The sequence below is a fragment of the Hemicordylus capensis genome, chromosome 1 (genome assembly GCF_027244095.1).
Source record: "Hemicordylus capensis ecotype Gifberg chromosome 1, rHemCap1.1.pri, whole genome shotgun sequence".
In the NCBI taxonomy this organism is placed as follows: Eukaryota; Metazoa; Chordata; class Lepidosauria; order Squamata; family Cordylidae; genus Hemicordylus; species Hemicordylus capensis.
In genome coordinates, this window is record NC_069657.1 from 123,957,139 (window position 1) to 123,984,419 (window position 27,281).

The 27,281-nt window shown below is 42.2% G+C and overlaps 1 protein-coding gene across 4 annotated transcripts in view; it reads right to left on the reverse strand.

The window, feature by feature from the left end:
* The window catches only part of PIK3C2A (phosphatidylinositol-4-phosphate 3-kinase catalytic subunit type 2 alpha), a 110,536-nt gene that overhangs the window by 78,437 nt on the left and 4,818 nt on the right, over positions 1 to 27,281 (reverse strand). For 3 of the 4 annotated variants that reach the window (XR_008316442.1, XR_008316444.1, XM_053297263.1), the window contains exons 2-5: positions 10,617 to 11,794; positions 5,817 to 5,917; positions 4,789 to 4,946; positions 2,644 to 2,767 (exon numbers count right to left, since the gene is read on the reverse strand). Coding sequence is in view for 2 of the 4 variants with exons in the window: in XM_053297263.1 (XP_053153238.1) it covers positions 2,644 to 2,767; positions 4,789 to 4,946; positions 5,817 to 5,917; positions 10,617 to 11,729 (1,496 nt within the window). In the remaining 2 variants the exon portion in view is untranslated. The remainder of the gene's footprint in view (positions 1 to 2,643; positions 2,768 to 4,788; positions 4,947 to 5,816; positions 5,918 to 10,616; positions 11,795 to 27,281) is intronic. The other variant, XM_053297269.1, reaches the window with a different exon arrangement.

The following is a 27,281-nucleotide window of genomic DNA, read 5'->3' on the forward strand; positions in this document are numbered from 1 at the left end:
ACCATGACTAACTACACACAGAGATGTACTAGCTATAGCTAGCTTTAAATCAGCGTTTGAAACCAGCTCCTCCTGTTTGAAACGTTTACATGATTAAGAGGACAAGCAGCAGTATGGATTGGAACGAAAGAGTTTTGCACAAGAATAGCACACTTCTGTGTGTGTAATGGAACAATTTCTAATTTGGGGGAATTTTCCAACTTCAGCTGTAGCTCACCATGCCTATATTTCATGCTGTTCCCAAGGTTCCCTTGACCCCCTACCCTGAATATATTTTGTTTTCAAGGTGTAGAAAGCTGCAGCAAGAACGAAGAGGCAGGAAATCCATGTTCTGTGATCAAAATCTTAGCCACAGTTCTTAGAATCTAACTCTGTGTTGCACTGGTTAGTAGGCATCTGCATTCATTTCAAAACAAATTGAAATAAAAATAAATGACATTGATGGGAACTAAATGAATAAGTTTCCAAAATAATATTCATCATTTTTTCGATCATTTTTCACTTCTTTTTAAGAGAGCCCTGAAATAGCCTGTGCACTGTATGGATCATAAAAAGACTGGATGGAGAGATAAGAGAGAGAACAGTATAATAATGTGCCTTTTATTTTATTTTTTATAAAAATGTAGCTGCTTTCTTGTCTGGCTGATATTTGGCACATTTGAACCTTTTGGGGGATTGTAGAACATCTGAAAATTTCATGCCAATAGGATGAAAACAATAGACAGAAGAAAAGCAGCTAGATATTGCACTGAAAGTTATAGAAATCTTATACTATGCATCTTAACTGCCTAAACAAAGGCCCTTTTCCTAATAAGTTTGAAATCTGGCAGGTCTGATCCTTGAGTAGTAGAATGCTTGAAAATTGCATGATATTGGATGGAAAACAACAAACAAGATGCACTGCAAAATACAATGATCTCCCACTGAAATCAAAGGAAAACAAGTGAAGTTAACAACATGTATCAAAATATTAAACACTAGAAGGAAAATTAAACAAGCGTTTTTTTCTTGTACACCTAGTGGCTAACCTTCTGAATATGTGAAAGGTAAAGACTGGATCTAATGCACGTGGCATCAGGCACCAAACGGTGAAATCATTGTTCAGATATCTATTGTAAGTTTGCTCACTCTTGCAACTGAGTTGTAATTTACAAGTTCTTTGATACAGTATTTATTAGGGGTGTGCACAAAACCGGCTGGCCTGGTTCGATTCAAGGCCAAATTGGCCTCGGACTGGGCCAGTTCGATTTTGCCTCCCACAAGCCCATCACCTGTTCAGTTCGGCTTGGGGGCGTGGGTGTTCCAAAAGTATTTATTTACTTTTTAAAATTTCTTTTATACTTACCCCCTTCCTGGGAGCTTCTCTGAGGCCACGGGGGGAGGGGGTCTGTGGATGCCACACCTCCCCGCCTCAGTTTTGTTAAAAAGCGACTGGTTCAGGTGCTTTCTGGGTCTTTCCCCTGTCTTGCTGGCCGTTTTGGAGGCCAATGCGCATGCAACCAGCCACACAGGGGCCCATTGTGCATGCACAGCGGCCTCCAAGATGGCCACGGCGATGGGGGAAGGCCAGACAGGGCCAAAGATCACTCAAACCAAGCACGTTTTAGCAAAACAGAGGCCAATGGTGGGGAGGGGGGACATCAGAGAAGGAGGGGGAACTCAGAAGCGCTGCCAGAAGGAGGTAAGTAAAAAAATAATTTTTTAAAAATTCATGAACCCCTCAAAACCACCCCCTGGGTGGGTTCAGTCCGATGTCAAGCCAGACCTGGCAAAGGTTCAGCTCATCATCGAGCTGTCAGACCAAACTGGTTCGACTTCGGACAGGTTTGGATCCGAACTTTTTTGAACATCCCAAGTATTTAGGTCTCCACTTCAGGACATTAGAGAACATCAACCTTTTCTAGAGGATATTTAGGAAGACATCAGGATCTTTCTGTTTGAATTCTCCTTAAGGTTGTGATCCCAAATGAAGAGAAGTCAAAGACTCTTGCCTTCTTTAAAGAAAGCATTCGCACTCCAGCACTCTCTATGGCACATAATATGCAGTTTCTACTGTAGGATTACCACAAATGTAAACAAGTGGCTATATGGCATAACAGAGTCAAAGATCAAGATTTGACACAAATCTCAGTAAACAAAAAAAGGTGACAAGGGATCTTGGGGGAAAGAGTCATCTATATGCTTAAGATTTAAAAGATTAATAAAATCACTATTTTGATGTTGGTTTCAGTCAAGCAGTCCCTATTCTCAGAATTACACACTTGGAACACAAAGCTACATTCTATTTCCTAGAACATGACAAGTGTATTTCTACAGTGATGGTATGTATGTAAGAATAGTGAAGCCTGGTGAAACTATTATGATTTTATAATACTGGAATTTATACAAACTGGGAAACAACCAGAAAATGTAGTTGCATAGCACAAGTTTTCAACAAGCAGGATCAGCAGCTGAACAGAACTACAAAGCTATAGCAAATGGCTTCAAGTGCTTAATTCTTGCCATTAAATAACCCTTTCCCACAAAAACCAAGCATGAGGCCGGTATTGCAGGCTTCCTTAACACCATTTAATACTGAAGAACGAATTGTTCATAGTCATGCAACAACCACAGTTAAAAATTGATAGGAAAATATCTGCTTACTTCTGCAAAACTTCTTCTTGCCCACAAACTTTCAAGATGTAACTGTCAATGTCTACATCATTCAAGTCATCGTGCACCCAGCAAAGTGCTTGCATTATTATAAGCTCAACTGGGGAACTTGCTGCTTAAAGAGGAAAAGAAACACAGAAGACAACAAAAAGTAGCTAAGGCAGTTACTGTTAAGCTCCATACTAACTATACGTAGTCTGGAAACTACAATTGGTACAAAATGCAGCAGCCAGAGTGGTCTCTGGGACAACCAGAAGGGAACATAACACAGATTTTAAATCATTGCACTAGCTGCCAATATGTTCCCAAGAGAAATACAAAATGCTAGTTATCCTCTCTAATAAAACGCTTGGTGTCCGTCCGTGGACGGACACCAAGCGTGCGTTCGTGCCTGGCCTGTTCTGGGCATGCCCAGAACAGGGCAAGGGAGGCACGAACGGCAGGACCCAGCGGCCATGTTGGGGCCGGGAGAAGGAGAAGTGGCCGCCGCCTACGCCAGGAGGAGAGTGCGGGAGAGGCGGCGGCGCAGCCGCGGCCACAGCCAGAGGTGGCGGTGGCCGCGACGGGGCAACTGGCGGCGGGAGTGCGGGTGAGGCGGCGGCGGGGCCAGAAGTGGCCGCCGCAAATAAAGGAGAGAGGCGGCGGGGGAAGAGGCGGCGGGGAAGCTGGCCGAGGCGGTGGCGGAGCCGCCGCCGAGGCCTGGCGCCGCCAGTAAAGCCGGGCGGGGGGGGAACCTTGGGGCCCGATCCCACCATTCCCATCCCCCCGCCAAATTACTAAGGGCCAAATTGGCCCTGAAAAATGCCACAGCCGAACCGCCCTCCCGCCGCCAGTTGCCCCGTCGCGGCCACCGCCACCTCTGGCCGTGGCCGCGGCTGTGCCGCCGCCTCTCCCGCACTCTCCTCCTGGCGTAGGCGGCGGCCACTTCTCCTTCTCCCGGCCCCAACATGGCCGCTGGGTCCTGCCGTTCATGCCTCCCTTTCCTGTACAAATGGTGGGATCGGGCAACTGGGAGGGCGGTTCGGCGGCGGGGCCGAAAGCATTACTAGCGCCCATTTTTCAACGGGCTAAAATTCACTTGTTACCTATAAAGCCCTCAATAGGATCCAGGGTACTTAAGAGACAACCTTCTTTGTCATGAACCCTGCTGCCTATTAAGATCATCTGGGGAGGTCCGGTGACAATTGCTACTGGCTCATTTGGTGGCGACTTGGGACCAGGCCTTCTCTGTGGCTGCCCCAGGACTTTGGAATATGCTCCCTATCAACATAAGAGCATCTCTATCTCCAATTGCTTTTAGGAAGACCCTCAAAACAGTCCTGTTTTCTCAGGTTTTTAATTGAAATTAATTTCAAACTGTTTAATTGTTTTTACCCTATGCAATTGTTTTAACTGTTTTAATCTGTGAAATTGTTTTGATTTTACTTTGTTTTATATTTGTTCTTTTAAATTGTGTATACCACCTAGAGACACACACCAGGCAGTATATAAGTATGATAAATAAACTTTTTTTTCTGTTTAACAGAGAGCTTGGAGTGAGGTGGTCTTTCTAGTTTTATAGATATATACTTTTTATGTCTGCTTTGGAAAGGATTTCATTATGGTGATCTGTTGGGCCAAACTCAATGCAAATATTACCACAAAGGATAACCGGAATCCCATTTCTTTCTAAAGAGGGCCTTAGTTTTGATTTTCTGAATATCTAGAGATTTAAGGAATTCAAGAACTGTCAAGAACAAATTCAGAATATAGAAAGACATAGCTGTTCTATAGCTTCCACGAACTTGGCAAAAAAAAAAAAATTTAAATAACTGTGTTACCAAACAGGAAAGATGGGCCAAGAAATAGGATTTCCCAAGCCCACTCCAACAGTTGATATATTCTGCCAAGTGTAAACTAGAATATAGTTGCCCCCTCTGGCTATTTCCAACTGAGTGAAGAATGTTTGGATCAGATTCTACTGAGGAGGGGGAGTTATAGGAAGGTGATTGTGGGCCACATCTAACATGCAGATTTTCATGTAACATCCCTATTCTGTGAACAAATAATTTAGGATATAATCTCTAGAATTATCATTCTGACTAAATCTTTTTGTCTACCCCAAAACCAAATATCTACAAAAAACAACACACATACCGTCGCAGGTAAATGTCACTGGCTGCTGGAATCCTTCAATTTCTATTGAAACCTTGATACTGGCATTCTCTCCACTGATGTTTCTTTGCAACATGACTGGACTCAACACAAAGCCTGGGTTCGTATCATGATCGCTGTGGAGAAACTTGGTCCTCAACCTACAAGCAATACGTATATATAAATCTCTCATTTCTGATAAAGATGAATTACGCTGCATTAATTAAGAACATCAGCATTAAAAAAAACCACCACAGCACCAGCAGTACAAAGAATATTAAGCTACTATTCTAAATATACTTATTCAGAATGCAACATATTCCTGAGAAAACATAGCTAGAATTAGGTTGTTAAATTCAGTTTTCCTAAAAACTGCTTCTCTATTTTCTTGGCCCATTCCTTGCCATCTGCCTCTAGAATATACAGTTCCTAACCTTCTATGCATCTTACCAACACCTCTCTTAAATTTAACACAATTATAACCTCTGTAATAAATCCCCAAATCAGTAAAATGTAAAGTTTATAGAAGTTTGCCCACTGTACATAATTTACTCCAGACAGAGAATCTGGGAGTTACTAAGGCATAATTACATTCCGGATCCCCTTTCTCCACCTCAACAAATGTCTACATTAGACAGTAAAGGTAAAGCGTGCCTTCGAGTTGGTGTCAACTCCTTGTGACCACAGAGCCCTGTTTTTGTCTTAGACAGTACTACAACAATATCTCAAGATCAGAGAAACTGCCACAGCCAGGTTAATGTGTAGTTAGTTTCAGGAATTAGATTCTTAGCTACATTTAAAGTTGACCAAACTACTGAAAAGTTACAAGGAAGAATGGGAATTTGACAAGGGTATGCATTACATCATGTCAAACACTATAAAATATCCAAACCTGATCCTATAATTAATGAAAGAAACCAGTGCTGATATATGCTTCCTTACAAGAGGCACATGGTGTGCTTTAGTACCAAGAATCAATCAACGTTCACTTTGGAGTACTGAGAGTCAACATGCATGCAACTGCTACGTACTTTGCAATGGCATCACAAAATGCTTCTTGTTCTTGATTTTGCCCTTCAACATTAGTTAGGAGTGTATTCTCTGTTGGCAAGTTAGTGGTCCCACTGTCTGTCTGAAAATCAAGGATAAAAAAAAGAGTCAAGAAACAATAGGCATCTCTGCTACAAATTTTCAGAAGCGTTATAGTTAGGATATTGACCTATATCAATTGCCTGCCAGAATTCTGTGACACAGTTTCATCCAATTCATGATAATGACTGTATTCAGAGCTATTATTATTTGACATTCTTGTACTGACACTTTATTGAATAGATCCAAGTATGACTTGAGCTGTACAGTATGGTTCTACCACACTTGCCACTGATGAGATGCTATTTTTGTTACTGTGGCACAAGCCTCTGCCTAGACTGCAATGGCTGAAGTTGGGCGGGGGGGGGGGAGAGAAATGATAGACTGGGCTGCTCAAAAAGCCCACAGATCTAGTGTGAAGAATCACTGCCATCTATTATGCTGAAGACAGCCACTAGGTTCTTTTACTAGCTCTATCACAGACCGCATTTAATTACAAAACAGATTTCTGACAGAGCAGAGCTTCAAGCAGCTATAGAAACTACAATTCACTTCCAGCACTTTATTTAATATTCAATTTATATACTGCTTTTCATAAAACTTGTCCCAAGGCAGTTTACAAAAGTTAATACAATAAAATTCCATAAAGTCACATTCAAATAAATCACTTCTGCTGTTAGATAAGCAAACGCGCATGTGTTTTTAAAAAAACAGCCACAAGATCTCTTGTGGGAGATTTTGTCAGAAGTACTCTAGTGGTACCACAATGACAGAACTAAAGATGTGAATTCATCACCTTAACACCTGTGCTTGTGAAAAGGGTCCTGTTCAGTTTAGAGAGGCAGAAATTCATTATTTTTAATCATGTACTACTGGAGAAATGTGTATATATATTAATTATAAAATCATGGATGGCAACATTTAGAAGAGTCTGATCGACAACATAGAGAAGTCAGATTTATCGTGACCACTAAGTCTATACTAGACACATGATCTCAAACTTGAAAGGCAATAGGCACACAGATGACATTTACTGCTATCTGAATCCATCTTCAAAATCCTGTGAAAGCAAAATGCAGTAATCCCTGTGAAAGCAACCGGCACACACAGAATTCTTTTATAATTTAATCTTAAATTAATCATAGTTTATATGGCTACTACCTCCAGTTTCAAAAATATAAGATTCAGTGGCATTTTTGTGGAAATAAATTCTGAAACAAAATGTATGTATGTTTACTTCAAAGGTCTGTGAAACAGCTTATGTTATTAAAAGACTTGAACAAACATTTATACAGCTGTTATTAGTTAAGTCAAGATCCAAGTCTAGGAAAAATATTCTGGAAGTAGTATGTTATACAAAACAGTATGAACAACTTGAAAACAGGAAATGCTTTAACTTTATAGTTATATTTCGGTGGGGTGGGCTGCGGCACCTTTAAGCACGAGTAAAGCCATTCCTTTCCCGCTCCTCCACCTCATTTCCTGGTGCAGCACTGCACCACTCAGAAGTCCATGTACAGCTGTGGCACTGCACCCAGGGACCTGTACGCCTGGCCACCACACATGTGTGGTGGCCATGTGCCTAGTCAGCAACAAGATGCTGACCATGCATACGGACACTGAGCATGTGCAGTGGTCATGTGCATCCCGCCACCACGCCAGATGCACATGGACGCAACCTTGCGCGGACTGCTGAGCAGCGCAACACTGCACCAGGAAATGCAGTGGGGCAGTGGATAGAGGTGGAACAATTTCTCATTATCTATACTTCTGTTGATGTATCAGAAGATTGCATTAGCTTTTTTGTTTTGTTTTTTTAAAGAAACTGCATCACAATGCTGTATAATGTTAAAATTTGTTAATCCTTTGTGGGTTGGGTGGTAGGTAGCACCATCATGCCTTTCCACCAAACCTACTTTGGTGTACCTCAGTGTCACCCCATGGGGAACAATGGGGTGTTCTGAGTTCCTCATTGTTCCCTATGGCCGGAACAATCAGAGTGCTCATATTTTGCAACCCTGCCTCGAAAGACACTGCACAAAAGAAGCACACAGTGAAAGGGAATCTGTCTCTCCCAACACAGAATATACATTTCAAACCAAGTCCAAAAATGACTAAAAAAGAATCACTGATGCAGAATCCACTGCCAACCACAGCGCCTGCGCTGCATTAACGTTATTGGCACAAGTTGCTCTCTCATGCACCCTGCATGAGAATACACCTTGCATTCCAAGCACTGCAAAGGCTGCCACAGAAAACACTTAGCAGCAAGCATAGCCATATGCCTTGGATCCCTCAGAGTTGAGCAACTACAGGCCTGTCTCCAACCTTCTGTGGCTGGGCAAGGTAACTGAAAAGGTGGTGGTCTCCCAGCTCCAGTCTGGGAGGAAACTGATTATCTTGACCCATTTCAAACTGGATTTCGGGCTGGCTATGGGGTGGAGGCTGCCTTGGTTGGCCTGATGGATGATCTCCAATTGGGAATTGACAGAGGAAGTGTGACTCTGTTGGTCCTTTTGGACCTCTCGGTGGCTTTCAATACTATTGACCATAATATCCTTTCGAAGTGTCCGAGGGGGTTGGAGGTACTGCTTTGCAGTGGTTCCGCTCCTACCTCTTGGGCAGATTCCAGATGGTGTCCCTTGGAGAATGCTGTTCTTCAAAATCTGAACTTCTGTATGGTGTGCCTCAGGGCTCCATATTGTCTCCAATGTTGTTTAACATCTACATGAAACCGCTGGGAGAGATCATCAGGAGATTTGGTGCAGGGTGCTATCAGTATGCTGATGATGCCCAAATCTATTTCTCCATGTCAGCATCATCGGGAGAGGGCACAACCTCCCTAAATGCTTGCCTGGAGGCGGTGATGGGCTGGATGAGGAATAACAAACTGAGACTGAATCCGGCTAAGACGGAGGTACTCATTGTGAGGGGGCGGAACTCGAGAGATGATTTTGATCTGCCTGTTCTGGATGGGGTCACACTTCCCCAGAAGGAACAGTTATGCAGTCTATGGGTGCTTCTGGATCCAAGCCTCTCCCTGGTCTCCCAGGCTGAGGCAGTGGCCAGAAGTGCCTTCTATCAGCTTTGGCTGATATGCCAGCTGCGTCCATTTCTTAAGCTGAACCACCTCAAAAGACAACCATCTGCTGGTAACCTCCAGCCTGGATTACTGCAATGCACTCTATGTGGGGTTGCCCTTGTATGTATTCCAGAAACTACAGTTGGTCCAGAATGCGGCATCCAGGTTGGTCTCTGGGTCATCCCGGAGAGACCATATAACTCCTGTATTGAAGGAGCTACAGTGGCTGCCAATATGTTTCCGGGCAAAATACAAGGTGTTGGTTTACCTTTAAAGCCCTAAACAGCTTGGGCCCTGAATATTTAAGAGAACGTCATCTTTGTCATGAACCCCACTGCCACCTGAGATCAGCTGGAGAGGTCCGTCTGCATTTGCCACCAGCTCGTCTGGTGGCCACTCAGGGACAAGCCTTCTCTGCTGCTGCTCCGGGGCTTTGGAATGCACTCCCTAGTGAAATAAGAGCCTCCTCACCTATGACAGCTTTTAAAAAGCCTTTAAAGACGCATCTGTTCACACAGGCTTTTAATTAATATTGTTTTAATGATTTTAAAAATTTTAAATTGTTGTAATGTTTTAAACTGTTTTGTTTTTGTTTTAACTAATGTTTTACTTTCAGTTTTTATTTTGTTGTAAACCGCCCAGAGACATAAGTTTTGGGCGGTATAAAAATATGTTAATAAATAGATAAATAAATAAATAAGCTCAACTAGAGCAACTTCAGCCATATTTTGACTACACCTTGCAATGTCAAATGCAGAGCAGATCAGTGCAGTGTTCCCTGTTACAGGGATTCCCAGATGTTCTTGACTACAATTCCCATAATCCCAAGCAAAAGCCATTGCAGATGGGGATTCTGGGAGTCAACAGCATCTGGGAATCCCTGTAAGAGGGAACACTGGCAGTGAGTGAAGCACAAGTTAGTTTCAAGGTTAGACATAGAGCTTATCACAGCAATCACCAAGAATTACACACACACACACGTCCATTTCTCGGCACAACACTATCTCAGAAACAAAACAAATGACAATTCAAGGCAGACAAGCAAGCACCCAAGTTTTGCCTTGAAAGCCAGCAAAACCAGATAGTGTTATAGCAGCAATAGCACAGCATATTACCGCTGAGAAAAGAAAACCACAAAATCAAACCTTCCTTCCTCCTGTCCCGATGTATCCTCTTCTTCAAGAGAGGCATAAGAGCTCTCTCTCTGCCTCCCAACCCGTTCGAATATAACTCCCTCCATTTGGGCTCCCTCTCCTCAGACAGTGGAGACATAGTTGCCCATGGCAATACTTGATTTGTATAATAAGCCAACCAAGAAGCAAGGAGATTGCAAGCCAATTTGAAGCCAGTGCCAGAAAACCAATCAGCAAGGGGGAAACAGCCAACCAAAATGGCGCTCAGAACATTGAGTCAAAATGGAGTCACCTGTTTCGAGCTCGAAACAGGCCCTTTATTTTAAGGGCTTTTTGTTTTGAGCTTGAAACGTTTTGCACATCCCTACTACTGTTTCCTCATTACAGTTTTCTGAAGATTCCAATAATATATATTACAGATAATTACAGGAAAAAACCAAAGTATTCTTTTGAGTTATGTAGTAAAGCCTTTGCAGTCAGTTATACATGTCAGTTGTAAAGCGAAAATACTTCAGAATATGTTTTACCTGTGATGTTTGGCCCTGTAACTTCGATAGCTGAGCAGTTCGAATGTTTAAGGATTGACTTCTTGTAACAGTTGCCCCAGAAGTAGATTTCCCACTAACTTTTCTTTCAGGAAGGCATTTTCCGGGGGATTTTTCCTCTAGCAGCACAGCATCCCAGGGATCTTCTACAACTGTACGACTAGTCATCTTTTCACAATCTTCTCCAGTATACAATATATCCACACTGTCCACTTTTGGCTTGCTTAAAGGATCCAAATCCAACCAATCAAATTTACTAATATCACTGGCATTTCCAGAAGTTGGCAGATTAACTGTAGATTTAGCACCAGTCATTTCTAAGTCTGTGCTCGCTCTCCCATTTTTTAGAAACTCTGAAGTGCTTGCTATCTTATCAAATACTTTTGCCATTTCAGGGGTAAGTGTTGAATGATATATAGGCAAACTTCCTTGTGGATGAAAAGTTGTAGCAGCTGGCAGTGCATATGAAGTGTACTGGGCCCTCTCTGGAAAACTAAGATAAATAGGCTTTGAAGATGGGTAAGTGGACATACCTGGATGGAAACCATTCTGAAAGTTACCAACTTGTTTATTGTAAGAAGATGCTGAGTAAAGAGAAGATACAGTGCAAGCAGAAGGTCCAGGCAACCCGGGTGTCCATGGTCCTCTTTGGACAGTCTGGCTACCATAAAACTGTGAAGAGAATGACGGGTTCAGAACAGGAGTTGCGGGCAAAGTTGATGGTTTGTTGGATTCAAAATTTTCCTCTAGCAGCAGTTTCTCTAGCTCAGCATGGGTGAGTTTCTCTACATCAATGTTATTTAACTTATCATCTATCTTTTTCTTGGCATCAGACTCTGGAAATACCATAAGATCATGGTCTTGTTTTCTGCGAGATGGTACATTTGGCCAGGAGTGGCTTAAAGTGTCAGTGCTTTGTCTGTTACCAGCCACCCCTCTTTCCTTCTGCATCTTAGCCAGAGCTTCTGCTTCCATCTGCAGTGCCTCTTCCTTGTCCACTTCTTTCGCCCTTGCTGTGCCCAGAGACGGTGATGAATGTTGTTTGAATTCATTGCTATTAGATATCTGGGCCATACTGTGAAAGCAGATGTCCATTAACTACTCTTGTTCCACTTCTGAATTCTTTGGCTCAAGAATCTTCAGACACAGATTCAGTAGCACTGCAAGAAATGGGTGGGGGGGAGAACCATTAGTGTGTTTTTTTAAAGGAAGTACACTTTCAGAATCAATTGCAGAAGTAGTATATATCATTCTAAAACTGATGCTTGAAGAACCAGTGTGTTTGTGGAACGAAAACTACCATCTCTGCCTTGTTTTCATGCCAGTTGTGTATGCAATATATACTAAAAATCTTTAATTTGCCAGAAGGTATTTTCCTACTGAACCACTGAGATACACAGTCCCAAAACCCTTTGGTTCACAACTTTCCTAAGGCCAAAGTTATATGTGTAGGAAACAGGCTCCACAACAGAGAGTGACATGCGAGACCTACAGAGCCGAAAGTATGAAGTGCTATTTGGTCATTATTTAGAGTAGCTAGGAAGGCCCAATTTCCTATCTATCTTTTTATACCAACTGTTGTATAAATGAAGAGATTTATTTGTAAATCTCTAGGTGGTGTACAAGTTATAGTATTAAAAATCACAGGTTAAAATACATAAAACACAGTAAGAACAATATAAAACAAATTAAAATTATTAAAATTCTAATTAAAAGCTTGAGAGAACAGGAGAGTCTTGAGGGTCTTCCTGAAAACAGAGAAAGAGATTCTCTTATTTCATCAGGGAGCATATTCCAAAGCCCTGGGGCAGCCATAGAGAAAGCCTGGTCCTTAGTCGCCACCAGACAAGCTGGTGGCAACTATAACTGAACCAGAAGATCATAAAAGGCGGGAGGGTTCATGACAAAGGAAGCGCTCTCTTAAATACTCTAGACCCAAGCCGTTAAGGGCTTTATGGGTAATAACCAGCATTTTGTATTTCACCTGGAAACATATTGGCAACCCATGCAGTTCTTTAAAAACCGGTGTTATATGGTCCCTTCGTGTTGTCCCAGAGACCAATCTGGCTGCCACATACTGTACCAATTGTAGTTTCCGGACTACATACAAGGGCAGCCCCATGTAGAGCGTATTACAGTAGTCAAGCCTGGAGGTTACCAGCATATGTACCACTGTTGTAAGTTCATTGACCTCTAGAAATGGACATATATCTTTCACAGATATACAAAGCTTACATGCTTATATGGCATGCCTTCTTCATTTTCACACTTCGACCCCTCTAGGCAAGTGAGCAACGCAAAAAACAGCCGGCATCAGAAATAGCTCTAGCTAACCTATTATTTCCACATGAGCTGGGCAGGATGGATGAGCACATGGGACTGAAATCAGGTAGGTGATGAGAGAGACTGAAGGATGAGGATAGTGTGCCTGCTAGAAGTACCTTTAATATTCCAGCTTCCCAACTGACATAACCACACACAGCAGTTGACACAAGGACAATACTTAATACATTTATGATCCTCATTATTACAATCAGTTCATGTAACAGGATTCCATTTCCTTTAGAGAAACTTTGCTGCACCAATATTAGTTTCATGTTCAAGGAATGCAAGTACTTAGCAATCATGTTTCTACTATTTATTCAGCATAATCCAGCAATTTAGTTAGAACATAAGAACAGCCCTGCTGGATCAGGCCCAAGGCTCATCTAGTCCAGCATCCTGTTTCACAAAGTGGCACACCAGATGCAGCTGGAAGCCACAGGCAGGAGTTGAGGGCATGCCCTCTCTCCTGCTGTTACTATCCTGCAACTGGTACTCAGAGGCATCTTGCCTTTGAGGCTCGAGGTGGCCTATAGCCCTCCAACTAGTAGCCCTCCTAATTAGTTAAGGCATTATTACTTAATAACTTGCTTTTGAAGAAAATGAGAGAGCTGCAACTAAGTTTTCAAGGCAACAGAGATTGCAAGTAGAATAACCCAAGTTCCTCATTCCCATCCTTGAATTCAAGACATAAGGTTTTATAGCCTAGAGGGAACAGAAGGCATTATTATAACAATCCAGACTTCCCACAAGTTGTTCAAGTTGTATTAAAGCACTTCTTCAGATTCCAAGCAATGATGAAGCCTGCTGCTTTTATGGCAGTTACATTTTTGCGGCTATAAATTATTCCTAGTCTTAGCTCATAAACCTTCACTTTGTAGATGGTGATTTTTGTGCTCCTCAAGAGAAGATAAGCTTTCAATAAGCATTCCTGGCACCTGATACAATCTACAATCAGGTTCCCTACCTTCTTCTAGTTTTGTTCAGGAATTGATAGTAAACGGTAGTTTCACTCCAAGCTAACTGCCCAAAATCAGATTTCTAATTATTTGATCTCATAACACAATTTTATTTGCTGGCCACCCCATAATAAATTATGGGGCAGCTCACAAAGTAAAACACTAGGAGAACTGAATAAAACATACAGTTAACACACATTAACACAAAACAATAAAATACTTTCTTTAAAGGCCTGAGTGAACACACACACACACCCGCTGGAGAAAGAAATGGGTAAGAAAACCACTGAACGCAACAGCCACAGCCAAACCACAGGCAGTTAGACTGTAGCCCTGCTGGTGCTACAGCAACCAGAGCATGCAATAGTATGGGCTTTCTGTTGAAACTGACAGGGTTATGGAAGCAGACATGTGCAAGACTACATGCAATTTAAGTTCTTGCAAATATTCGCTGTCTCTCACTCAGAATCAAGTCCCCACTAGTAGTCAAAAGCTTGCAGCAAGGTGTTTTGCCAAACAACGCCCCTCCTCTTCCATTCACAATTCCCACAATGGGCCCTATGGAATTAAAGTGCAGAAGTGTTTTGTCTGAAAGCCATAAAAAAGAGAATGCTGCTATTCTGCATGTTCAAAAACAGCAAAGAAGAGCACAATATGAATGCCCAAATAAAATACTAATTAATTTTAAGAAATTATATTTATTTCCACAACTCATTTTTTTTCAATAGGATAAAAACATAATCATCTATCATTAGCAATCTGTTTGAAAGTAAAATCACATAAGATTACCATTTTATCTAAAGTTCATTGCCACTATTTAAGAAGTTAAACTGGTTTAACTTGACAGACAGTTGTGGGGACTCTTGTTTAACAATACTTTGTTTCAGTAGTAATAATACTTCCAACCCAGGAAAATACTGTGGAAGTATTTGAAATACAATATCTATAAAAAGCCCTCCTATTTGCAAACAGTTTTTAAAATTCTTGTTTATAAAGCCATGTAATGCAACACAGAGGGACAGAAGCTGAAGAATTAAGAATATAAACCTTCTGCATGTATGCAAAGGATCTCTCTGGATCAAGGCCAAAATCTGTACCTAATTAAAATGAGATCAAATATCAAACATCTATTTTGATTAGCTTTTGCCATCAACCATCCAATATGTGCATTTCATTGCCTATTTCAGCTGCAATATCTGTTACTAGTCATGTCCATTTGATAGATGAAATATGAGGATAATAATTTCTAAACTGACGTAACTAAAAATAAAACTTGAACAGAAGATGCCTTGGAAATAGAAACAGGAGAAAAGAAATGTTTAAGAAAGGTAGATGCCAGCTTGATAATTAAACTGTAGAACAAATTGCATCTGATTAGATCACAGAACCTCATTCATATATGAGGTTGTGTGTGTGTGTGGCAGGGGGAAGGTTTATATCATTCAGGACTGACCAGGTCAGGCACTGGACAGGACCCCATACCTAGAGGGACCACAGGTGACTCCTGAAGTCGGCCTGCCCAGTGCCTGCAATGACTGTGCAATTCACTCTGTATTCACAAATGCACTTTACCCGAGGCCCCTGTGATGATGCGGGGTCTCTGAAGAGAACCCATTAGGAACATAGAAAACTGCCATATACTGAGTCAGACCATTAGTCCATCTAGCTCAGTATAGTCTTGACAGACTTGGCTTCTCCAGGGTTGCAGGCAGGAATCTCTCTCAGCCCTATCTTGGAGAAGCCAGGGAGGGAACTTGAAACCTTCTGCTCTTCCCAGAGTGGCTTCATCCCCTGAGGGGAATATCTTGAAGTGCTCACACATCAAGTCTCCCATTCATATGCAACCAGGGCAGACCCTGCTTAGCTATGGGGACAAGTCATGCTTGCTACCACAAGACCAGCTCTCCTCTCCATTCATTGATGCAGATGCAGAGAGCAGGAGACAACAGAGCAATTCACTCTGTTGTCACATCTCTGGCAACACTACTGAAGAAGCAGCATCCACTGCTACCCAGTAAGCCACTCAGTTTGGGCTCTAACAAGCTTACTGGGAGATGGTGAGCAGCAGTGACAACAATTGTCGATCCTCCTTCAACAGCAGCACATTGCAGAATTTTCAGGGGCCATGAGCATCTGGAAATTCTGAAGTGATGCCACCACTGCTTGTGGCAGTACTCAATAAGGAGCTTCTACCAGCCAATAAGCTTAGTCCTGTGGAGAGAAGCTTACCAGGAAGTGTGATGAAATGGTGCAGAGTTACTTTTATGCAAACTGATCTGGAACTTTGTGGGGCTGTCAATCATAAGAGGCAGTTAGAAACTGGCAGTTAGAAGTTGGAAGGGAAATTCAGTTAAAATGAGGATTTGGGTCTGTCTTATCTTTGAATCTCAGAACTCTTCCTCTTTGAGACTGTTCCTACCCAAACCCAAAGCCATCCTCTCTACTGAACTTCCCTTCCAACTTCTGTCACTCTCTGACTGCCTGTTATGATTGACAGCTCCACAGTATTCCAAGCCAATTCAAATAAAAGTAGTTCTGCACCATTTCATCTGAGGCAGCAACAGCAGCTCCTCCTTCTGCACCTTCAGGGTCAGCTGGACAATTCCCCAGGGTGTCTATCTGATGGGGATACCCAGCAGAGCTTCCTCAAATCACAAAATTAGCAACCCTGAAACTAACCAGAGGGGCATGCCAAAGGCATTCCTCATCCAAAGAGCTATTAATCCTAGGGTTGCACTGGTTCAATATCATGATCAGCAGCATTTTAGTATTCCCAGATGTTCTAAACCCTGATGTACACCAGGAGCCGAGGATAACTGGGTATTCCAAAATGGCTGAGCCATCCATGGCAATGCTGAAGGAGCTGCTACTATCTGGTAAGCAGAGTCCAATGAGGTGGCACTTACTGGGCAGCAGCAGCTGTGATGGCGGTTGCTTGTTCTTCAGCACTACCACCTGCAGAGGCGCTGAGAAATGAGCTTCTGCCACTGTTGAAATCTTTTGGTAAGTTTGCCAGGCTGGACACCACTGAGGGGCCCCACAGAGGGTTTTACCTAGGGGGCCACCAAAACCTGGCACTGAGCCTGATAGCATTAAGAAAATTCATTTACTATGGGGTTTAAAAAAGGAAAAAAGAAGAAAAGGGAGAGAAAAAGTTAATTCCAAGAGAAAAAGGGTTTTATGGAATGTTAATATAAAGTCTGGGACTCTCAATCTTCTGAAAGTCAGATAATTAACCCATAGTTTAAAAAAATAAAGAAACAGAGAGAGAGAGAGAGAGGGAAAAAAGGAATTTTATAAAATACTAATATAAGATCTAGGGCTCTTGATCTTCTGGAAATCAGATAATTGACCCATGATTAAAAAAAAACAACCAAAGAAAGTAAATAAAAGTAAAAATAGAGAAAAAGAAAATAGAGATTTCCCTCTTCTCCTTTCTCCCCTAAACATAACTGGAGAGTCGGATGGGAGGCTCAAGATCCATTTCCCATTTTTATATTATTATCAGATAGATTCATTTCTGTAGTTATCTATAAGAATGTCACTAAAAACAAACAAACAAAAAATAACACCTTCTGAGCTTATAGATTTCAATATGATTCTTTGCATTGTTGTTTCTTTTTCTGTGTTCCCATTACTTTTGGACCTCCCACTGAGGTTGGTTATGGAGAGGAGAGCCAATATGAAGTGATTAATGTGATCTGCATAAGATTTTACGTACAAAGTTCGATATTTCATCAGATTCATTAGATTTAGGATTTTGAAAGTTTCTGAATAGCTTTTAGATTTCCCTCCCTCTTTTCTTCTCTTCTTCTTTTCTGTCATATGGGATTTAAATCAGATGAAAGACGAATTGGCAGTGGGGAAATTTATATTCTTTCTAAGGAATAAAGAATATAGTTTAATTTTTGTGATAGGTATTTTTACTGAAGAACACAACGGGTGTTTACCTAGGTCAAGGTTGGTTCTCCTCTCTCTGTCCGGCTGGTTCCCTGGGAGGCCAAAAACTCTATATGGATGCCTAGATTTAGACACTGAGTGGCTAGTTAATTACATTTATTTTACTTCTTATATAAAATATCACTACCCTTGTATCTTTCTTATGATTGGGGATTCTTTTTTTCTTGGAAGGATAGATCTTGTTTGTAAACTTGTATTTTTGTTGAAATCTCAGAGATATAACATTTCTGTTTTTTACTTATATTACTAATAAAAGCATTTTAAAAATCTTTTTTTAAAAAGTCTTCTCACCAAAATGGAAAGAGAGAGAGAAATCCAAATCAATTTGCTATTCTAGAACATCTGAAGAGTTTTTGATGGAATGAAATCCCAATACCTAAAAGCACAAATAATCTGTCATCTGCTCATCAGTAGTCTTCAAAATCCATCTAAACAACATTGCAATCTAAGAGACCAAAAAAGAGAAGCTGTGGTATAATAGGTTAAATTAAACTGCTAGTGTTCCATGTCACTAAAGAAGCATGTAAGCATGAAGTATGGACTTGGGGAAGCATCCAGACTAGTCTTGTACTAGCATTAAGGCTGTTGTACTAGCATAATGCACAATTATTGCCTTCAAGAACAGCTCTCGCTAGCAGTAGCACAGCTTTGCAGATCATCACAACTTCAAGATGTCCTTCCACGAACATCACAGTGGATACTACCCCTTGGTCACTGGTAAGAAGATTTGGTTATTTAGAAGTACAAGCAGTAATAGTAATAGTAGTCGTCATCTAATGATCCAAAATTTATACAAAGAGAATGAAACATGAGGTAATATACAATCGTAAGGACTTGATGAACAGTGCCAATACTAATATTTTAATGAATTCTGTATAGTTTTATTGCTACACTGATGAATCGCTGTCTCTCCCTAGAGCAGCTTGATTGGAAAAATCAGCCCCTGACCCAAACTCTATAACTTGACAGGGAGAGGAACACCTGCAAGGTGAAAAATGTGGTTCAAGAGCATCACATATTTTGTTTGTACCTTACAAGATCCCTTCTTAAGATTGCCCTAGAATCTCTACATTATCACAGAAACCTTTGGAGCAACTTTTCATTTCCCAACCAAGATGTACCTGTAAGGTAAGAAGCAATACCACTATTTTCTCAGCCTCCACCATCTTTTCTGTGTCCATTTGCAAACACAAAGCATTGTGCTATTTCTTACCTAGCAGGTACCCCCTCCCAGAAAGAAGTGGTGCTACACCTTGTAGTTTTATTCTGGGACTGAGTTGTGGGGACAGGCTATCAGTCAGCAATCCTACTTTAGAAGTAATAAAACAAATTTTGTCTAGCGAGTTAAGCATGACTGCATAATGTGAAGGAGTAAACTTACCTCCTCAGGTGAGGGACACCACTTTTGAATGCACACCTATGTAAAATTGTTTGCAACTAGCTGGGCTGGGTGCAGAGCATCTGTGCCTCCGGCTGGCCAACCCACCACTGCTGCTCCCCCACCCACCCACCCCGGCACGCCCGGCTTTCTGCCTGACCAGCCGCTTCCTCCCCCCGCCTGATTCTCACCTCCTCCCCGTGCTTTCTGGTGGATGAGCCAGCTGGCTTCCTCCTTCCTCTCCCACCCCATAGTTTCTGGCTGGCGGGCTGGCAAGCTGGCCCGCCACCTCCTCCCACCCACTCCTGGTAGAGGCTGCTTCCTCCCAGCGGCTAGGCCGGCCCACCACCGCCTCCTGCTCCTACCGGCCGGGACAGCCTGTCGCCATCTCCTCCAGCTGACCAGTTGCCACCGCCATTGTCTCCCTGTCCCCATCGCTATCTCCCAGGCAGCTTAACATAAACTCTCACAAGAGCTGCCACACATGGGATTAGCGACAAGTATTTTTAGGAGAATTAGATAGATAGATAGATAGATAGATAGATAGATAGATAGATAGATAGATAGGACAACTATCAGAGCAGAACACTGATGCATCAGAATAAAGATTGGTACATACAATTTAGACCTTAATGCTACAAGAGAAGTTCAAATATCAGCCTGACCATCACACATGTTTTCATGGGAACCAGGCTATAACTCACAGCCCTGCAATATCTTCCTGGAAAATCAGGGCACTGGAATTATATGTGATTTGCATGTTCAGGATTATATGTGATTTGCATGTTCCTCTCCCTAGCCTGCCCCTTCCCCACTGGACTCTATCCTACATCTCAAGTTTAAACTGCACTTTATCTCCACACCTCCTTTTAAAAGGAGTTAAATGTTCAGTAAATACACATGAAGTGAGCCCCTCCCCTCCGCAAATGCTGTGCTTCACTAGTATTTTAAAATTCTATTTTTCTCCTTGTTCCAGTCTTCCTCCACACTCTAGTGTACTCCTAGGTCCACCAATACACCCTTTTGTTGTGTAGTCAGCCCTTTAAAAAGAAACCTAAACCCATATATGCACTAGGAGGAATACACATCCAAACAAATACTTTTTCCACAACCTACCCTAGAATTTGGAAAGATTCATTAACTTTCCTTTTAACATTAATCCAGAATCTCTCTTACAGTTATGTCACCAGGAAAAGTCAATCTCCTCCTAGTACCTGTATCTCCTTCCTTTTAGCCACAAAACTTCTTTTCTTCCAATGCCTAGAACTAGTTTGCTATCTACAGCAGTACTATTTAAAATTTAGAACTTATGGGTTGTATCCTAAGATTCATAGACGGAAACAAGCTTGCCAAATGTAACTTTCCTGCCTTTCTCCCATCAGCCTTCTCCTGCAACTTCTAAAAAGCCTCTGAAGGTTGAAGAACCCTTGGGAAGTGGGTAGGGGGGTACAGGCGGAATCCCCCAATGCCTGCACCCAATTGGAGAGAATTCCTCCTGCTTTACCACATTCACTTTCCAAGGGTTCCCTAACCCTGAGAGAGGCTGTTTAGTAAATGCAGGGGGCTGCTTTGGGGATCAAGGGACAGGGAAATTCCAGTACGCAAACTTACTGCCACTTGTGCAATTTAGAATACAACCCAATAAAAGCTTCAAAATAAGTTTATGAATGTCCATATCTCAAAGGATACATGTTCATCTTTTTAACAGATGAATTACTGTACTACTTTAAATCTAGGATCTTAGAAAGAATAAGAGGTATTGTGCAACCATAATCAGATATAAGTTTAGGTTCATGTTCACATGCATGTTATAAAAAAACTATTTAGCAAAACTAATTTATTTTTCTCATTTGTTTTACAAGACTTTCTGCCTCAGGCAGGAAATGGATAAAGCATTTCAGTTGCAATTAACAGCATCTAATCACAACAGTGGCTTTCTGACAATTAAAACAAATTTATACAAACAAAACAAATGTCCTACATTTTATTTAATGCTTGGAAATAAGATAATATATCTCCTTTTAAGAACTTCTTTTTCTTGATTCTGCATTAAGGCAGAAAGCCAAGCCCAAGAGTTGTTTTATACAAGATTAGATTTCCTACATAAAAGAAAGTTCTGAATATGAATGTGTGAGATATCATCTATAATTGATCAGATACAAACATGCAATACCTACACAGCTTAGTACATGGAAGTAACTTTTGTGTAGAAAATATGCCTTGCCTTCACACAAGAGCCTGGAGAAACATTAACCCACCTGCTTGAGGTTGTACTGTAAGACCAACAAGGTGACACATGATACTGCTCTATAAAAGCCAAGAATTAGCCCTAACAAAGGGCCAATGTGGTATAGTGGCTAGAATGCTGAATTTAGACCAGAGTCACCCACGTTCAAATCCCCACTCAGCCATGAAGTTCAATGCATGTCCCTGGGCCAGTCACTCTCACAGTCTCACCTACCAGCAGTTAACTCCTTAGAGAAAGAGGGAAATAAAAATTAAAAATAGGGCTATGTGTAGATCTGATAGGGCCCATGTCAGATCAGACAGCAGGAAACCTCTATTATGTCAAAATTACCAGAATACACCTTGGTTTTGCTGGAATTTTCAGATTTATACACATTCCCTAGGGCTAGGCAATGTTCCCAAGAAAAACTGTGTGAATGAAGTGCTTTATATGGAAGACACTGGGGAGTGGAGGGGGAAGGTGTTTGGTGTGACAGATCAAGTTGGCCATTAGCAATTGATCATACTAGCTGAACCAGGCGCAGACCATCTGCGTCTCTAGTCCCGCCCCCCGTATTTCTTCCCCCCAGCCCACCTGCCAGTCACCGCTTTCTTCCCCCTCCCTGCCACCGCTTTCGCCCGCCCCAGCTAATTTCTCCTGTCCGCCTGCCTCCATTGCTTTTCTCTCCCCCGTCCACCCGCTGCCACCGCTTTTCTCTCCCCCGCATCCACCCACTGCCGCTTTTTTCTTCCCCCCCCCCATTGCCCGCCGCAGCTTTCTTCCCCCTCTCCTCCTCCCTCCGCCAGTCCTCTTGCCAGAACTCTCGCAGCATAGCAATAGCAATAGCAATAGCACTTACATTTATATACCGCTCTATAGCCGGAGCTCTCTAAGTGGTTTACAATGATTTAGCATATTGCCCCCAACATTCTGGGTACTCATTTTACCGACTTCGGAAGGATGGAAGGCTGAGTCAACCTTGAGCCCCTGGTCAGGATCGAACTTGCAACCTTCTGGTTACAGGGCGGCAGTTTTACCACTGCGCCACCAGGGGCTCTTACAGCATGTCGCGAGAGTTCCGCTGCCAAATCCTGGGCACGCATGCCGGCTAAGAGAATTAAATATATAGATGAATAGTTCGAGTCTGTTATCTGTCATTCAAAGTGCTTCTGGGGAGGACATAGATTCCTTTTATTATCAACTGACGTTATCCACACTTTGCTAGTATTCTGTGCAGAGAATGCTAAAAGGAATTATGTGGAGAAACTTGTGTCTTCATCTTGTTTGTGCTCAGTGGTCTGCAGAAATAAGTGGTGACAGAAAATCTTTCTGCAATAAAGTAATTATGGCATTTTTGAAAACAGAAAGCTCTCAAATATCTTGTGGTGTTAGCACATGGTTACAGGATTAAGGATGTGAAGTTTGAAAGAGATTAGTTCTCTGACTTTCTTTTAATACATTAAGAGGACCAATCTCCTTCAAACCTCAAACCTGTCACCATGTGCTAACATCACAAGATGTTTGAGAGCTTTCTGCACAACTATGCCAGAGTTCTAACATGGTATGTCAAGTGGTGGGAGGCGGGGGAAGTACTTCCATATGAAGGCAAGGAGCAATTTCCTCCCAGTTAGGCATCCCTAATGTTCAGAGAGGGTGTTATAATTCCTGCATATTTTGTATTGTTCTGCCATAAAACAAAGAGGTTTTTTTAAAAAAAAACCTTAAAAACCCTATTTTAATTTTTTTTAAACCACCCGATTAATCTACACCAAACTCTTCAAACATAATTCTATCTTCATGTACTACTACCACCATGAATATTTTGAGAACTTTCTGCCCAGCCATTACAGTTATTAACTTTTCTCGATCCGAAGGGAAAATCCAGTGATCCAAAAGTTGGGATGGCAATATACCAAATCAGACAATTTTACTTCAGCACTGTTGCCCCTGCGGCTCAGGGGATATAGAGTCTATCACCCATGTTATTCTTTGTTGCCAGTTTTATAAGGACACTCGCACCAAATGTATTGGTCCTATTTTAGCCATTTATCCTGGTCACAAAGACCAATATTAGGTGGGAATTATGCTGACAAATTTTAAATCTGTAATTTCAGATCATGTGGCAAAATTCTGTTTCATAGCGTTGAAGCTCCGTAAAGACTGTATTAGTAATTTGAACAGTTTGTGATTTTTTAAACTTTGAAATTTCTTGAATTTTCTTATTAATGCTATTAATTGTTATTGTTTGTTAATGTGGTCTGTGACCACAATAAACTTACTATTACTAGACAATTTTACTGAGTGAACGGATCATGCTGGATCAGATCAACATTTTCTCCAGTGCACATGCCTACTAAATAAGTAGAAATTGTATTTAGGTCACAAATCCCTCATATTTTTAATTATTCAAAAGCAAAAATATTGCAATAAAGCTATTCAAGAAGACATTGTGCTATAGTAAATATTAGATCTGGAGTGTAAAGACCAGGATGTATATCCCTTCTCAGTCATGAAACTCACTGGGCAGCCTTGGGTATCATTTACTAAAAAACAAATAACCTATATAACCTAATACTACTTAACAAAAGGAGTCAACTAAATCAACCAATACTCAAATTAAAGATGTTTGCAAATGGTAATCTGTAGTTACAAGGGATCTATCCTCATTTTAAAAAATGTCCTATTTATTTTTATAACTTAAATTGGGGTGAGTATATTACAAACATGACTATGTCTGGCCAAGTGCCGTGTGTGAGTTTATCTCTTGATGGGGTTGCAATTCCCTTGAGAAAGATGGTTCGTGATCTGGGGATCCTTCTGGACTCGCGGCTCCTGCTTGAACAGCAGGTGGAGGCCGTGGCCAGGGGTGCCTTTGGCTAGCTTTGGCTGGTTCACAAGTTACAGCCTTTTCTTGACTGGCAGGCCCGGCAACAGTAACTCATGCCTTTGTTACCTCTTGTTTGGATTACTGTAACACTCTCTACCTAGAGTTGCCTTTGAAAACGATTCGGTAGCTTCAACTAGTCCAGAATGCAGCGGCCTGCCTCCTCATGGGTGGCCGTAGATTTGATAGTGTTACACCTCTTTTATGGTCGCTGCACTGGTTGCCGGTTTGCTTCTGGGTCCAATTTAAGGTGCCGGTTCTCACCTATAAAACCCTTATTTATTTTATTTCTATCCTGTTCCTCCTCCAAGGAGCCCAGAACAGTGTACATAATTAAGTTCTTCTCACAACAACCTTGTGAGGTAGGTTAGGCTGAAAGAGAAGTGACTGGCCCAGACTGGAGAGGAGAGCTGGTCTCGTGGAAGCAAGAATGACTTGTCCCTTTAGCTAAGCAGTGTCCATCCAGCCTGGTTGCATATGAATGCGAGACTAGAAGTCTGAGCACTGTAAGATATTCCCCTCAGGGGATGGAGCCACTCTGGAAAGAGCAGAAGTTTCCAAGCTCCCTCCCTGGCTTCTCCAAGATAGGGCTGAGAGAGATTCCTGCTTGCAAACTTGGAGAAGCTGCTGCCAGTCTGTGAAGACAATACTGAGCTAGATAGACCAATGGTCTGACTCAGTATACGTCAGCTTCCTAGGTTCCTAGTCACCCAACCAGGGGTGTAACAAGGCTGGAGTGGGCCCAGAGACAAAATTTTAAAATGGGCCCCTTGCTGATACACACACACACACACACACACACACACTTCACAATATATAGTCATGTGACTTGCCTCTGGGGGGGCCCTCAAGGCGTGGGAGCCCCCAGGCAGCCACCTCCCCTTGCCTAATAGTAGTTACGCCCCTGCACCAAAAAAGAATCATGGCTGAATGGAGATTTGAACTTAGGTCTCCCCAGTCCTAGTCCAACACGCTAAGCACTACACAACACTGGCTACTAAATTATTCCTGATTGGCTTATCACCTGTATATCTCCGGGATCGCCTCTCTTGGCCAGTTGAATCCTGTCCAGTGAGGTCTTCTCAGTTGGCCCTCCTTAGTGTCCCGGGCCCTGGTGTAGTGTGTGGTGCCTGGGCCGATAGGAGGGTCTTCTCTGTGGCAGCCCCTCTTCTTTGGAACACCCTCCCCCCCGATTCATTCAGCCCCCTCTTTAGTGGCTTTAAGGCCCTTCTTAAGACCTACCTTTTTTGCTTTTGCCCTTTAATTTTTTAATTATTGTTAATTGTTCACCACCTAGAGTCTTTGGAGTAGGGTTGTGCACGGAACCGCGGTCCGGCACTGGGGTGGGGGTGGGGTTTACTTACCACTCCCGTGCTTTCCTCACTCCGGCGCCGTATTTCTTTTACAAATCGGGCGGCAGGATACCTCCCTGCCGCCCCTTTCCCTGCTTGGCTGCAAAAGGCTTCTTAAAACTGGCAACTTGTTCTTTTAAAATCGGGCAGCAGGATACCTCCCTGCCGAACCTTTCCCCGCTGGCAACTTGTTCTTTTAAAATCGGGCGGCAGGATACCTCCCTGCCGCCCCTTTCCCTGCTTGGCTGCAAAAGGCAAAGCCTTTTGCAGCCAAGCCTGGAGAGGGGCGGCAGGGAGGTATCCTGCCGCCCGATTTTAAAAGAACAAGTTGCCAGCGGGGAAAGGTTCGGCAGGGAGGTATCCTGCCACCCGATTTGTAAAAGAAATACGGCGCCGGAGTGAGGAAAGCACGGGAGGGGTAAGTAAACCCTCCCCCGCCCTCAACGGAACCCCCCACCCCAATTCTTCCGAACCGGACCGCCGCGTGTCCGGACCGTTCTGGAGGCCTGTATAATGGCCTCTGAACCAGTCCGGGCACATCACTACTTTGGAGGAGGTGGTACACAAGAAATGTTTAATTTAATTAATTAATTAATTAATTGCTCTTCCATTATTTAAAATAACCATCATAGCCTCTTTACGGCCAAGTACTGGCATTATAAACAATTTGTAGGCGATAAGGATTGTTTAAAATTATCTCAATATAGCTATTATATAATAAAAATATTATTGCAGATAATATTTTTACCTTTTAGCTATAACCACTGAGATAGATAAGATATAGTATCAAGGGAATCTTCATGTATTTTTGTTCATGACCCAATAATTTAAGGAAACAAATCTAGACATAGTACTGAAAAGACATTACTATGAATATTACACCTGGATCATTGATACTGGATCTTCTTTAACATTATTCTGCCAGATGTGTCTTTAGATTTAAGATGTAAAATACGTATATCAGTTTTTAGCTTTGAAATTATAGATTATGCTAATGAAACAATGTTGCATTTTAAGACTATGTTTGCCTTGAAAACCAGCGTTTGCTCAACTTAGGCCCCCCAGCTGTTTTTGAACTACAACTCCCATAATCCCCAGCCACAGTGGCCAGTAGCTAGGGATTATGGGAATTGTAGGCCAACATCTGCAGGAGGGCCAAAGTTGAGCAGCCCTGGTTTAGAGAAACCCATGCTATATTCAATTTGGGTAAAGGTCCATAGTTCAGTGGTGGCACATATGCCTTGCATGCAGTCCTAATGTCCCAAATTAAAAGATCTTGGGTAGCAGGGATAAAGCCTCAGACAACCTCTGCCAGTTCAAGTAGATAGCAATAAGCTAAATGATGTTTTCATATCTTCCTGCACTTCTAAAAATGTGGAAACAGCAAATTATTGCCTACAAAGACATTTCTAGTGTCACATGATGGAAACATTTCCAAACACAGGCATGTAGGGCTAAAGGAGTAGAGCAGTGTTTCTCAACCACCAGTCTGTGGACCGGTGCTGGTCCACAAGGCATTGGGTACCGGTCCATGAGTCATCACTAATAAAAATCACCACCACCCC